Source organism: Olea europaea, chromosome 6 (assembly GCF_002742605.1).
Source record: "Olea europaea var. sylvestris chromosome 6, O_europaea_v1, whole genome shotgun sequence".
NCBI classification, from domain to species: Eukaryota; Viridiplantae; Streptophyta; class Magnoliopsida; order Lamiales; family Oleaceae; genus Olea; species Olea europaea.
The window spans coordinates 17604056-17618223 of NC_036242.1; the positions used below are offsets into that span (position 1 = coordinate 17604056).

Consider the following 14168-nt stretch of genomic DNA (forward strand, 5'->3'; position numbering starts at 1 on the left):
TTATTGATGTCTAGTAGGATTTCTTTTGTTTTCCTGTTAATTAGCACTAGATGCTCTGTTATTACTTTGTATTCTTCTTGAAGGATTCTATTTAGATATAATTAAAGATTTTTGAACTATAAATTTTTTCCCTATATTGTGCAAGTATTGTCGACTTCTCTGAATGAGATTACATTTGTGATGATGTATAGGAATATGACGCAAGCTAGGACAATTAGGAAATTAAGGCGAGAGATTGATGAGTTGAAACATACCTTGGCTGGTCAGGCTACACCTCCAGCTCTAACAATCCCACCAGCACAGCCGGTGCCACTAGTATATCCACATATATCGTCTATTCCAACTGTAAAACAGTTTCGTAGATATCAACCCCCTACCTTTGATGGCAGGAAACACCCTCTAGCAACTGAAGAGTGGTTGCATACTATTGAGAAGATCTTTCGGCACATCTCTTGCTAGAAAATTAAAATGTATTATGTGCCGAGTTTATGCTAGTTGGAAGAGCAAGCCATTGGTGGAAATCCACATCACGTACTCGCACCAAGGAGGAACAACATAATTTAACTTGGGACCAATTCAAAATGGAGCTAACAAAATTTTTTTTCCCACAAGCTCTACAAGACTATAAGGAGGCAGAATTCTTAAGACTGGTACAAGGGGATATGAAAATTTCTGACTATGAGAGCAAGTTTGAGAAATTGTCCCGACATGCCCCATATCTTGTAAGTACTGAGCTCATGAAGGCAAAATATTACGAGAGGGGCCTGCGCCCAGAGATCAGACAGATTGTGTGTTCACAAGATCTCACCACTTTTGAGGTAGTTGTGAAGAAAGATCAAATAGTAACCTATCCGAGAGTGAAGTTGGTAAATCATGGACAACATAATGACTTTGGAAAAAGAAAGTGGCATGATAAGAATAAGAATTCTGAATAGTTTAAGAAGCAGACACTTGTGGGCCAGTCAAGTAATCCTTCATCCCAATGTCCTAAGTGTAACAAGCTTCACAGAGAGGAATGTCTGTATGGAAAGTATGCTTGCTATAAGTGTGGCCAACCTGGCCATATGGTTTCCTCATGTCCATCGATTAAGAAACTCGAACAAGAGAAGAAAGGAAAAGCAAGGGTGTTTGCTTTGACTCATGACGAGGCTACCCAAAATTCAGACGTAATAGCAAGTATTTTATTCATCTCTGGTACTCCGGTTTATGTCCTTATTGATTCTAGTGCAACTCATTCGTTCATATCTAATACATGTCTAGCTAAGATTAATGCTTCATGTAAGAAGAATAATAATGTACTAGAGGTTAGTATGCCATTAGGGGGAACTATTGATACAAATAGGATAACAATGGGGGTACAGATAAATTTTGATGGACTGACTTTAGAGGCTGACTTGTATGTTATAGAGATGAAAGACTTTGATATTATTTTAGGCATGGATTGGTTAGGAGAAAATCGAGCCACGATAGTTGTTTTGAGAAAGAGGTTATCTTTCAAAGAACAGGAGAAGAGGAATTCAGATTTTATAGATTGAAGGTTAAGGCACTTCCTTGCTTCATCTCAGCTTTGAAGGCAAAAAAAATGTTGAGGAAGTCTGACTGCCAGAGGTATCTTGTCAGTCTTATCAACATCTCGTCTCAAGAGAAAATATTGGATGACGTGCCAATAATACGGCAGTATGCCGACATGTTTCTAGATGATTTACTTGGTATTTCGCCCGATGGACAAGTAGAATTCACGATAGATCTGGTACTTGAAGCTACTCCTGTGTCCAGAGCTTCATATCGAATGACACCAAAGAAATTGCAAGAGTTGAAGAAGTCGCTAGAAGAACTTCTAGACAAAGGGTTTATTAGACCAAGCGTATCTCCATGGAGAGCTCCAGTACTTTTTGTAAGGAAGAAAGATCAAACTATGAGGTTGTGCATCAATTACCGTGAATTGAATAAGTTGATGATCAAAAATAAGTATCATCTTTCTAGGATTGAAGACCTATTTGATCAATTGAAGGGCGCATCCGTATTCTCAAAAATCGATTTAAGGTCGGGCTACCATAAACCGAAGATTAAATCGGTTGATATACCAAAGACGGCATTTAGGACTCAGTATGGGCATTATAAGTTTATGGTGATGCCCTTTGGCTTGATGAATTCCCCTTCGATATTTATGGACTTGATGAATGGAGTGTTTCATCAGTATTTGGACATGTTTGTCATCGTATTTATTGATGACATACTGATATACTCGAAAGATTCTCAACAAAACGAAGAACATTTGAGGATAGTTTTGGAAACCTGCGTGAGGAGAAGCTGTATGCCAAATTCAAGATATGTGAATTTTGGCTGGACTGAATGGGATTTCTAAGCTATACTGTTTCAGCACGAGGAATTGAAGTGGATCAATCCAAAGTTGAGGCCATAACCAATTGGCTGAAACCTAAAAACGTTGGAGAAATGCGAAGTTTTCTACGGTTAGCCGACCATTATCGGCGAGTTATAGAAGGATTCTCCAAGATTGCCGGTCCTATGACATAGTTGACTCGAAAGGGTGCTAAGTTCGTATGGTCGGAGAAATGAGAATAGAGTTTTCAAGATTTAAAAGATAGGCTCGTATCTGTGTCGATTTTGACTATTCCCGATTGTTCAGAAGGTTTTGTGATTTATAGTAACGTATCGAAGCTTGGTTTAGGATGTATTTTGATGCAACATAGGAAAGTGATAGCTTATGCTTCGAGACAGTTGAAGCAATATGAACAGAATTACCCCACGCATGATCTTAAGCTAGCAGCGGTAGTGCACGTCATGAAGATTTGGCGCCACTATCTATATGGGAGCAAGTGTGAGATCTACATCGATCATAAGAGTCTCAAATGCTTCTTTACCCAGAAGGAGTTGAATATGAGACAGCGACGGTGGTTAAAATTAGTGAAAGATTACGACTGCACTATCTCGTACCATTTGGGTAAGGCTAATGTAGTTGCTGATGCACTAAGTAAAAAGAACATGGGACACTTGTCAGCACTGTGTATTGGATCATTTAATAAGAGATTTTGAGAACCTGAGAATTGAAGTATTAACTTCACTAGTAAGGACTTCAGCAAAGTTAGTAAGTTCTATTTTGAAACCGACACTGAGGGACAGAATAGTAGCTGCTCAGAAAGATGATCCCTTTTTGGAAAAGGTCATGGCTGATGTGGGAACTGAGAAGAGGAAAGGATTTGAAATAGTCAAAGACAAATCCTTGATGTTTAAGAGTCGATTGTGCGTGCCAAAGCATGAAGTGTTGAGACATGAAATTATGACTGAGGCTCACTCAACTTCTTATGCCGTACACCCAGGCGAAACTAAAATGTATCAAAATTTGCGTAACACATTTTGATGGAGAAATATAAAGGGGAAGATAGCTCTGTTCGAGTCCAAACGCATGGTTTTTCAACAGGTGAAGGTTGAACATCAGAGGTCGTCGAGACCGTTAAACCCCATGGACATACCTGAATGGAAGTGGAAAAGATTGCAATGGATTTATCATTGGTTTTCCTAGATCAGTGAGAGGTCATGATACGATCTGGGTGATTTTGGATCAATTTACAAAATCTGCTCATTTCTTACTAGTTCGGACAACCTACAGCTTAGAACAGCTCGCACAAATTTATGTCAGGAAGATTATGCGGCTTCATGGTGTTTTGGGATTTATCGCATCAGATAGAAACCCGAGGTTTACTTTGAAGTTTTGGATGATAAGTCTTCAGAAATCTATAGGTACCAAGTTAACATTTAGTAATGCATACCATCCTCAAACTGACGGACAAGCTGAACGAACTATACAAGTTCTTGAAGATATGTTGAGAGCTTGTGTCCTAGATTTGGGTGGTAAATGGGAAGATCATTTGCCATTGGTTGAATTCGCATACAAATAATAGCTTTTAGGCTACAATTGGCATGACACCATATGAAGCTTTGTATGGTAGACATTGTCGTTCACCATTATATTGATGAAGTTGGTGAAAGGAGAATTTTGGGTCCAGAATTGGTTGAGAAGAATGTGGAGGCTATATAAAATTAGATCAAGAATCAAGACTGCCCAAGATCGTCAAAAGAGCTATGCTGACAAAATGAGAAAAGAATTGACTTTTGAAGTTAGAGAGAAAGTATTTCTCAAGGTCGCGTTGATGAAGAGAAAACTACAATTTGGAAAGAAAGGAAAGTTGAGTCCTAGATTTATCGGTCCATTTGAGATTCTTGAAAAGATTGGGAATGTGGCATATCGATTAGCATGGCCACCCGAACTATTAGCAGTTCACAACGTATTTCACATTTCTATGTTGAGAAAGTACATTTCGGATCCTAATCATGTGGTAAATGTTCAATTTGATATGACGTACGAGGAAGCTCCCACAGTGATTCTAGAGAGAAAGGACCATGCTCTGAGAAATCGAAAAGTTCTTCCAATCAAAGTCCAATTGAGTAAACATGGTGAGGATGAGGTTACTTAGGAAAGAGAAGAGGACATTTTAGCCATGTACTCCGATCTCCTTAAAACAAGTAAGTTAAATTTCAATGATGAAATTATTTTAAGTGGGGGAGAGTTGTAGCGACCGAAAAAAAATGTTTTGTTTCGTTTCAAGATAAAACTTCCCTGTATAACTCGAATATAATTTGGGCTATATTATTACGTCACTACAACCCTTCCTTAAGAGTTCAAATTAAAGTTTTGGTCACATAGTAAAGTTTCGCGTACTTTTTAAAAAAAAAAAATTGTAAGGGATTAAACCCTCTTTTAGACGGCAAATTTTTATTTGTTACATTATTTTCACGACACTTTATATTAATTGCTACCTATATTAAGTCCTTAAAAATTTAAGTTTTTATGCACTTATTGTTTATGCTAAACAACTCTTAAACATGATTTTGTCCTTCCAATGACTCCCATTTTTTTAGCCACGTTAAAATTTTTTTTTTCTCTCAACCTATCAAGCTAAATTTTTTTTCCTTAGGCACCCTACTTAAATATGTCACTCACCCACTAAGTGCATGACCACCCCCATCACTAACTATTTTAAATCCCAATTTCAGTCAACTGCCTACCCACCTTCATATTGCTACTGACAAACATTAATTTTTCCAAATACCACTTTGATTTCCATTTGGTAAATTGCCACAGTTTTCTTGAAATGTCAACTACACTTTTATATACACATTTATGCACCTAATTAACAGTTCACTACCATTGTTTAACCATACTTTTGTTAACTGGCCAGTGCCCTTTTTTATGTTTGTTAACTGCCAATCCATTTCATTTAGAGTGTGTTTGATTGACATGGAAAATATCACCTAGAAAAGAAAATATTTTCCATCTTTTGTGGAAAATAAAAACCACCTCTACCCAAGGAAAATATTTTTCTTAAAAACAAGGAAAATTAGGCATATTTTCAAAAGTTGGAAAATGTTTTCCATGGAAAAAAATAGCAATCAAACACTCCAAGTAGGAATTTGGATGAAAAACTGATATTTTCCATGGAAAATAAATGTAATCAAACACACCTTTATTATTTGAAAAATGTTAATTAGCCTCATGCCATTTTGATACCATAAATTGCCATTTAGGTAATTAAAAAGTCTATAACCTCTCCACTTTCAATTGTAACCTCCATGTTTTAAAACCCCCCACGTACATATCTTTATAACTCCATTTTTTTAAATGCATTACCAATACCACTTCAATGGAGATTTAAGAGAAAACCCGTCCCATTAGAATTTAAAAGTCATAGACTTGTTTTGAAAACCAAATTTCAATTCCTTTAGCCACATTTTTCTCCCAAACTATTATATATATACATAAACATATTTTGCCCATTTTCCCATAAACTAAAGTACCTTGAATCTGAAAATTCTTTGAAGAGGACGCTAAAAGTACGCTGCATTTTATTTCTTTGGATACGAAAGGGTATTCAAACTCCAAGCATTAAGGTAGAAGTGTTTCGGCGCTTTTGTAAGTGATGTAAGAGTTATATGTTTTCGTTTACGTTAAACTTGTTATGGTGTTACTTATGAGAATCACCGTTTGGTAGTTTACATGAGATATGAAGAGATGATTGTGATAAATGAAATGAGGTTATCAAAACCTACAAGTAAGCAGACTGACTGATCACCGTTTTGCTTGAAATTGATGGTGACACAATCGAACAAAGTTTGCATTTCTGAAAATATATATTTTTATCATTTATTTAAGTGATTTCTACTGAGTATTATTTATAGTATTCATCCCTACAAACAATTTTACAGGCTAAGATCGAAGCATGATAGTGGTTGGCATAGTGGCAAGTGTTCGGCGATTTGAAATGCTTTCAATTTCTAGTAAAAATTTCCATTCATGTAAATATTTTATAGATACTTAGATGACACTTTTTAGAAATGCTTTTAAATGTTCATTTTGTCTAATTTTATAGACAATGCGTGCTAACTAGAATTTAGAAGTGTTGGATTGACTATGAATGAATTTTAATTTATGTTGGGTTAAAATTTCAGATTCTATCCTCCTATTTGAAAATGGCATAACTTGGGCTTTAGTGCATGTTTTTCAGTGAAATTAGTGGGGTATGAAAGTTTAATGAGTTTTCTAATAGTGGTCTTTGGAGTTTCTCAAAAATATTATATAAAAAAAAGTTATGCCTGTTTTAGTAAATTGCATCGTGTCGAATCCGAGTTTCTATCCAGCATATTTGAGCAATATTTTTGTACTTCAAACGTTATTGTCGAGACACCAAATTTTATATGTGGTACATATATGAAAGGTTTAGTCTCTGTAAAATTCTCATAATTTTTAATAAACATTTGCTAGGCCACATATATTTTTCTTCCGCTGTTGTTAAATTAGTAATTGCTGAATTGCCTCCAAATATTTTCCAAAATCAAATTTTGCCATAATTTCCGAAGTTTATATGAATAACTACCTACCATTATATTTTTATATATTTCAAAAAAGAAGAAGAAACTTTCTGATTTATAAAATAATTTGACTAACATCAAAGGGGTTCAACAAAAGAAAGAAATGATTGTTTTTAACACTTCGAGTTCCGAGAATTCGGGGCGTTACATCGAAGAAGAATGATGAGCAAGAAAAGAAGGGAAAGAGCCGAGTTTTTGCTTTAGCCCAAGGATAGGCAATAGAAGACCTGAATGCAGGTAATTTTGATAATGAAATTCCATTAAAGAGTGGAGATTGTAATGTCCCAAATGTTTATAGAATTTAGTTATTTGGAGATAGAGATTTTGACCTAGATGCCTTTTAATAATTTTGAAAGTTGAGGGCTAAAGTGAAATAGTTAAATTTAATATTATTTTGACCAATAATTAGATTTTGATAGAGGAAAAATAAGTTTATTGATGATGGACTCTTTTTGTAGCTCATAATTAATTAAAAGTCTTTGCCTCCAAAAAACGTTAATTCACATTGATTAGACCCAAGATATTGAAGTTTAAAGAAATTGTCACTTATTAGTATTTAATTAATTTGATTGTTAAGATTGGTAGCCACGTGTAGGCATATAGAAATTCTACTTTTTAGTTGTTAGTTGTTGGCCATGAATCTACTTTGATTGTGGTAAGTATTAATTATAAATTTTATTTCACTTCAAATACCACTTACTGATTTCCCTTTAATTGTGCTTACGGAGTACTTTTTTTTCCAAGACTCTATTTCACCTAAGTTTTGCTAGGAATAGATATATCGTATTTGCAAGCCATTCTAACCTATAACTAGACACATCCAAAATCTATGAAGAGTCAATTCATATCTAATTTCCTTACTCTTATATAGCTTTAGACTTCCAACCACACACAAATTCAATAGAAATAAAGGTTATAGTCTTGTATAAATAGGCATGTCAATTCAACCATATTCACATAAAAAAGAAACGAATCAAACGAGAGAGTTAAGGCAGAGAGAGAAAGAAGCATAGAAAAAAGTTTTTTCACATGCATTGTTTTACAATCCTTCGTAATTTTTCAAATCGATTAAGGTAAAATATTTTTGTACAAGTGGTTTGTTTCTTTATATTTTTATGTATTCAATTAAATATGCATGAATTGCCAATAGACCTTCAGATTTTTTTTATAAAGAGATATATATTATACGGGAATTTAAGATGACTTAAGATGAGTATGTCGCTTGGTCACCGATATATTTCATAAGAGGAGTGGTATGACATTTTTATTTATTGTTATATAATTGTGTATGAAAATTGCATGTATCTTACTAGGTATTCTTAATTACTTACTTGCACAATAATTTTACAAGTTAGTGCTGGTCAATTGGATTGTGGCATGACGATGATGTGGTGTACCAAGTGGATCGAAGAAAGAGAAAACAAAATACACATTATTTTTTTCTTTAAATTTATTAGTTGGTTTAAAGTTTAAAGTCATGTTATTTAATTGGTTAGTTGAACATATTTATTTTTTTAAGGATTCAATTTTCATGTTTAGTTTAAGTTTATAGATATTTCAGTTATTTTATTCTTAAAGAAATTTATTTTTATCGTTCCATCCTTAATACGAAGAAAAGACAATTTTTGATAATATTTCAAGATTTATGAAAAATTGAGGCGTTACAGTCTTTCTACGTGGATCACGAAACTCTTATGTGATTGTTAAATCCATCCAAATGTTAAACGAAATGCCTACATGATCCCCATATTATGAAATCGAAAAATGCCTATTCTAAACACTCCTTTACCAATTTGTCCATTGAGGTTTACAAAAGAAAAAGAAAATGTGAATTGGGGAGCAATTTAACAAGTTGCCTATCTACCAGTTTATAATTGTTGCTGTATAATTCACAGATGTGGGTGTAATGAGTGAAGCTATTCTATTTATTCAAGAGATATTAAAGATAAAAAAGAAATCGTTGTTGGAATCTTGAGAATTATTTCACTTCTGAGAAGCTTAGCAAGTTGTGAAACATCAAATATCGTTGGTAGAAAATGGACAATGGCTTTTGCAGCCATTGAATTTGAAATAGGCCTGTTATAATGGCACTTTTTTTTTCCTTCCTTTACAATGTTAAAGGTGGGCAGACTTTTTGCTGGAATCATGATTGCACTAGTATACATTGCTAGAACTTGACAGACAAGGAAATCGAAGATTTGGGATTCCTTATGTTTTTGTTGCCGATTCAATCGACTTGAGGGTTAGGCTTAGAGGAGAGATTTTGGGGGAATTCTATTTCAATTTCCAAATTTTCTCCAATTGTAAACTGAAGACATGTTTTCCTTTTCACAAAATGGTATAGGTATTTTTGGAATAAATGAGTTGGCATTTCATTTAACATTTAGATGGATTTAATTGACATGTAAGATTTTCGTTATCCATGTAGGCAGAAAGAGAAATGAAATCCATCCGATGAGTTATGAAGTGGGATGGACCAAATTTGAGTGATCACTAGAAAGTTTGCTGAAATTTTATAAGTAAGCTGTCGTATAGCCCAACGTTCAGTTGCTGTTCGAACATTTAACTCATATGAAATCACTCCACACCACCATTACCACCACTACCACACAAACTACTAGTTGAAACATTCCACACCACCACCACCAACACCGCATGAAGCCACCGCCACCATAAAATAAAAGAAACACATTATGTTACTCGTTGAAATCACTGCAACGTGCTACTATTACTATTTCAGATCTAAATATAGATCCAAATTGATGTTCGATCTGCATCAAGATCTAGATCTAAACGTAAATCTAGGAAAATCAACCAATATAACAATCAAAAATTAAAAGGTAAAACGTAACAACTGCCAGAAGAAAAAGATCGAAACAATAGCTTCATGAAAAATGTTGGAGTCAGATTCAACCATTTATATGTTTGTTTACATATAAAAACATTGATTAGTTCAATTTTAAAAAAAAAAAAAAAAAGAGGTGCAAATCGTTGAAATCGGTTGAGAATTGGATGTCGATCGGGTAAGTAATGAATAAATGGTTAAAGAATTAGCTTTATAAAATATTTTGGAATCTTAGGGCAGGTAAGATGGATTGTAAATATATTAAAATTAACTAAGGACACTTGATTTGTACCTGCAAGGATAGAGGTGAAATCAAATTTCTACTACAAGGGACACCTCATGCTTAGTACACCTCATACTTGTCTATTTGTTCTTGTAATGGTCAATTCCTTTGCCATTAAGCATTAGTCACGTCCATAACACTCTTAAAGCTTCATATATTCAGTATATTATCCATAAGTTTCATACAAATCCTCCAAGGATAGGTACAAAATCGAAATTTAACTAAAAGGAGACACCTCTTACTTAACATGTGATGACTTGTCACATTAACATCTAATTCTTTCAACCTCCAGCGCGTCTTCTAAACTCTCAGCACTTTATATAGGATAGATATAAATCTTCTAAGTCACATTTGGCTCCATATAGTGTAAGGGAAAAGTCAAATTTGGCTACATGAAGCCACATCCTACTTGGACACCTAATGCTTGGGGATACTTGTCCTTTAATCACCAAATTCTCCACCCATTAGTATCACTCACGACCCCAATCTTTAGGACTCCTTATATAACTCCTAAATAATTTAACCCTCCAAAGGAAGGTATCCCCAAGTGACCTCCAGTGAAAGAGAGGGCAAAGGAAGCAAAGAGAAATAGTAAACAAGAAGTTGGAATTGCAATTTGAGCAAGTTTAACTCACGGTTTTGAAGTTTTCCTTTAGTTCTTTTGGGTGTTTTATAACCTATTTAAACTCTGAACTTGCTTTAGATTAGGTGAGAGGGTTGTTGATGAATTTATGATGGCAAAAATAGGGGCAATTAATTACAAGAACTTGAAAGAAAACAATATGGATAGAGATGTGAATTGCCAGATTTGAATAGTTTTAACCTTGATTTGAATGATACTTAGAGTATAACTTATATCTATCAATATGGATGTTTTTATATGCGAGCAAGAAGTATATAAATGATTTTTAATGGCCTAGAATCTGATTGATCCATACTAATACAATGGAAATAGAAAACCATCATAAGGAAATTGCCTGATTTGGTGTTTTGAAAAGGGGACTATTTTTGAAGCTGCAAACCCTTTGAAAGAAATGATAAGAAGGGCTTGGTAAATCATACCAAAGCCATATGTTTACTATGTATTTATAGGAGCAATATTTACATATTTGAAACATTCACATCCTCTAATGTAGCAAAATTACAGTAAATAATTACTACAGATAATCCTATTGCTATGCTGGACATATGGCAGATTTGGAGCCTTCATCATTGCTAATATCAATCAACATTGCTGGTACTTTTATGAGAATTGGGAACAGGAATGGAAGGTTGCTGTCTAACACCCCCCCGCAAGCCAATGGGGAGGTCACAAACCATGAGCTTGTCCTTCAACAATTGAAATCGGGAGGATGTTAATCCTTTTGTGAAAATGTCACCCACTTGATCCACTGAAGAGATGTACTGAATGCAAACATCACCATTTACCACCTTTTCTCTAATGAAATGAAAATCTACCTCAATATGTTTTGTACGAGCATGATAAACGGGATTGGCAACGAGTGCAATGGCACTTTGATTATCACACCAAATGGTTGGAGGTGAAGTAAGTGGAATGTTCAAGTCTTTTAGTAACATGCGAATCCAATAAAGTTCAGCAACCACCATCGCAAGAGCTCGATATTCAGCTTCCGTACTAGATCGAGCTACAACACTCTGCTTCTTAGCACACCACGATATTAAGCAAGGGCCAAAGAAAATACCATAGCCCGTAGTAGACCTTCGATCAGATGGGTCACCAGCCCAATCCGAATCACAGTATGCATTTAGAGTTAGAGGACCCTTGCTGAAGTACAAACCATGTTCAATAGTGCCTTTGAGGTAACGCAAGACTCGCTTAGCAGACTTCCAATGGATATGAGTAGGGGAATGAAGATGTTGGCAGAGTTGATTGACTGAATATGCAATTTCAGGGCGAGTAAGAGTACAATACTGAAGTGCCCCAACTATTTGCCTATAAGTTGTAGCGTCTTCAACTGGTTCATCAGTGCTAGAAGACAATTTTTCACCAGATACATAAGGAGCAGGATATGGTTTGGCCCCTATCATTCTTGATCGATGCAAAATATCTAGGATATACTTGCTTTGACGTAAATGAAGACCATGACAGTCCCGAGTAGCTTCAATTCCAAGAAAATATCCAAGATTACCTAGAGTTTTGAGTGCAAAATCTTGTTGGAGTTGCTTAGTTACTATTTGAATGAATTGGGAACATGAGCCAGTAATCAATAAGTCATCAACATATATTAATATAAAAACATGTATCTGCCCATGGTGATAAGTAAATAAAGAGTTGTCAACTAAAGAACCTTGAAAACCAAGATCTAGTAGGCAATTTGAGAGTTTGAGGAACCAAGCTCTTGGGGCTTGCTTGAGTCCATAAAGTGCCTCTTTAAGGCGACAGACATGATGAGGTACAGTAGGGTCAACGAATCCCTGTGGTTGTTCAATAAAAACTTCTTCTTCGAGATTTCCATGAAGGAAAGCATTGGAAACATCATATTGTAAAATGGGCCAGCCAAAAGAAACAGCGAGACAAAGAACCACACGTACAGTTGCTGGTTTTATTACCGGACTGAAAGTTTTGGTAAAATCGACACCATCTATTTGTTGAAAACCTTTAGCAACTAGTCTCGCCTTGTAACGGTCAACACTTCCATCCGCCTTTTGCTTAATTTTGTACACTCATTTGGTACGGATGATGTTATGATCAACAGGACGAGGGACAATATCCCAAGTATCATTGGCTATTAGTGCATCATATTCCTGTTGCATATCTTCCTGCCACTCCTGAGATAAAGCAGCTTGGGAAAAAGTAGTAGGCTCAACAATATTAAGCACACTATGATATGCACGTACAGGATGATTAGATGTATAAAATGTATAAAAATCGGGGAATTGCTTGGGTCGAATAGAACCAGTTTGGGATCGGGTTACCATTTGATGTTGAGTTGGATTGGGTATAGGAGGGCGTTCAGTTTCTGACTCATCAGAGGTTAGGTGGGTCTCGATTGTTGGAGAAGGACTAAATTCAGGTATGTGTTCGGTGGTGTTAGATGAAGAAGTAGCTAGTAATGGTAATTCTTCTTCATGTGGTTGGTGTGACAATATATTGAGTTGAGAGTAAAAGGGTGCAAGATCAGATGAAATACCTGGCACGGTGGCATTTGAAGTAGCAGAGCAAGTAGAGGAGGTCCATCCTTTTGCTGGAAAGTTTTGTTCATCAAAGGCTACATTACGAGATATGTACACTTTATTAGAGACAGGGTCTAAACATCGATGGCCTTGATGGTGAGAAGAGTATCCAATAAAAATACATTATTTACTCCTAAAAGCTAGTTTATGACTCGTGTAGGGTCTCAATAAAGGATAACAGGCACATCCAAAAGTTCTCATGAAAGAATAATCTGGGTTTTCCTCAAGCAATTTTGCATATGGAGATGCATTTTTCAAAACAGGTGTGGGTACTCGGTTAATGAGGTAAATGGCTGTCATGAAGGCTCGACCCAGAATTTTGTAGGTAAATGTGATTGACTTAAAAGTGAGAGTCCAACTTCCATAATGTGTCGATGTTTTCATTCAGCCAAACCATTTTGTTGAGAGGTATATGGACATGATAGGCGTTGATGGATACCATTTTTGCGAAGAAAAGGTTGTAATTGGTTTAAGAGATATTCACCACCATTATCACATTGAAATTCTTTAATTGTTGAAGAGAAACGATTTTCAACTTGGGCCTTAAATTGCATAAAACATGAGAGCACTTCGGATTTATTTTTAAGTGGGTACAACCAAGTAAATCTAGAGTAATCGTCAATGAAGATAACATAATAACGATGACCATCAGAAGATGGTGTAGGAAAGACCCAAACATCAGAATGAATAAGTTTGAGTTTTGATAACGTGATACGGGAAGACTCATTGAAAGGTAAATTTTTTGCTTTTCCCAATAAACAAGATTCACAAACAGACTCAATATTAAAGAATCCAGAAATAGGCAATTCAAAATTCTTGACTACATTTTTTGTGACTTGAAAAGATGGATGACCCAATCTCGAATGCCAACCATTAAGTGTAGTCCGAACACTTAAGAGA

At 35.3% G+C, this 14168-nt stretch overlaps 1 protein-coding gene across 1 annotated transcript; it reads left to right on the forward strand.

Moving 5' to 3' along the window:
- The first annotated feature begins 581 nt into the window (after positions 1 to 581).
- LOC111395238 lies at positions 582 to 1535 on the forward strand. The gene is made up of 2 exons (XM_023021226.1): positions 582 to 866; positions 936 to 1535. The coding sequence occupies exons 1-2, from the start codon at positions 582 to 584 to the stop codon at positions 1533 to 1535; spliced, it is 885 nt and encodes a 294-aa protein (XP_022876994.1).
- The last annotated feature ends 12633 nt before the right edge of the window (positions 1536 to 14168 follow it).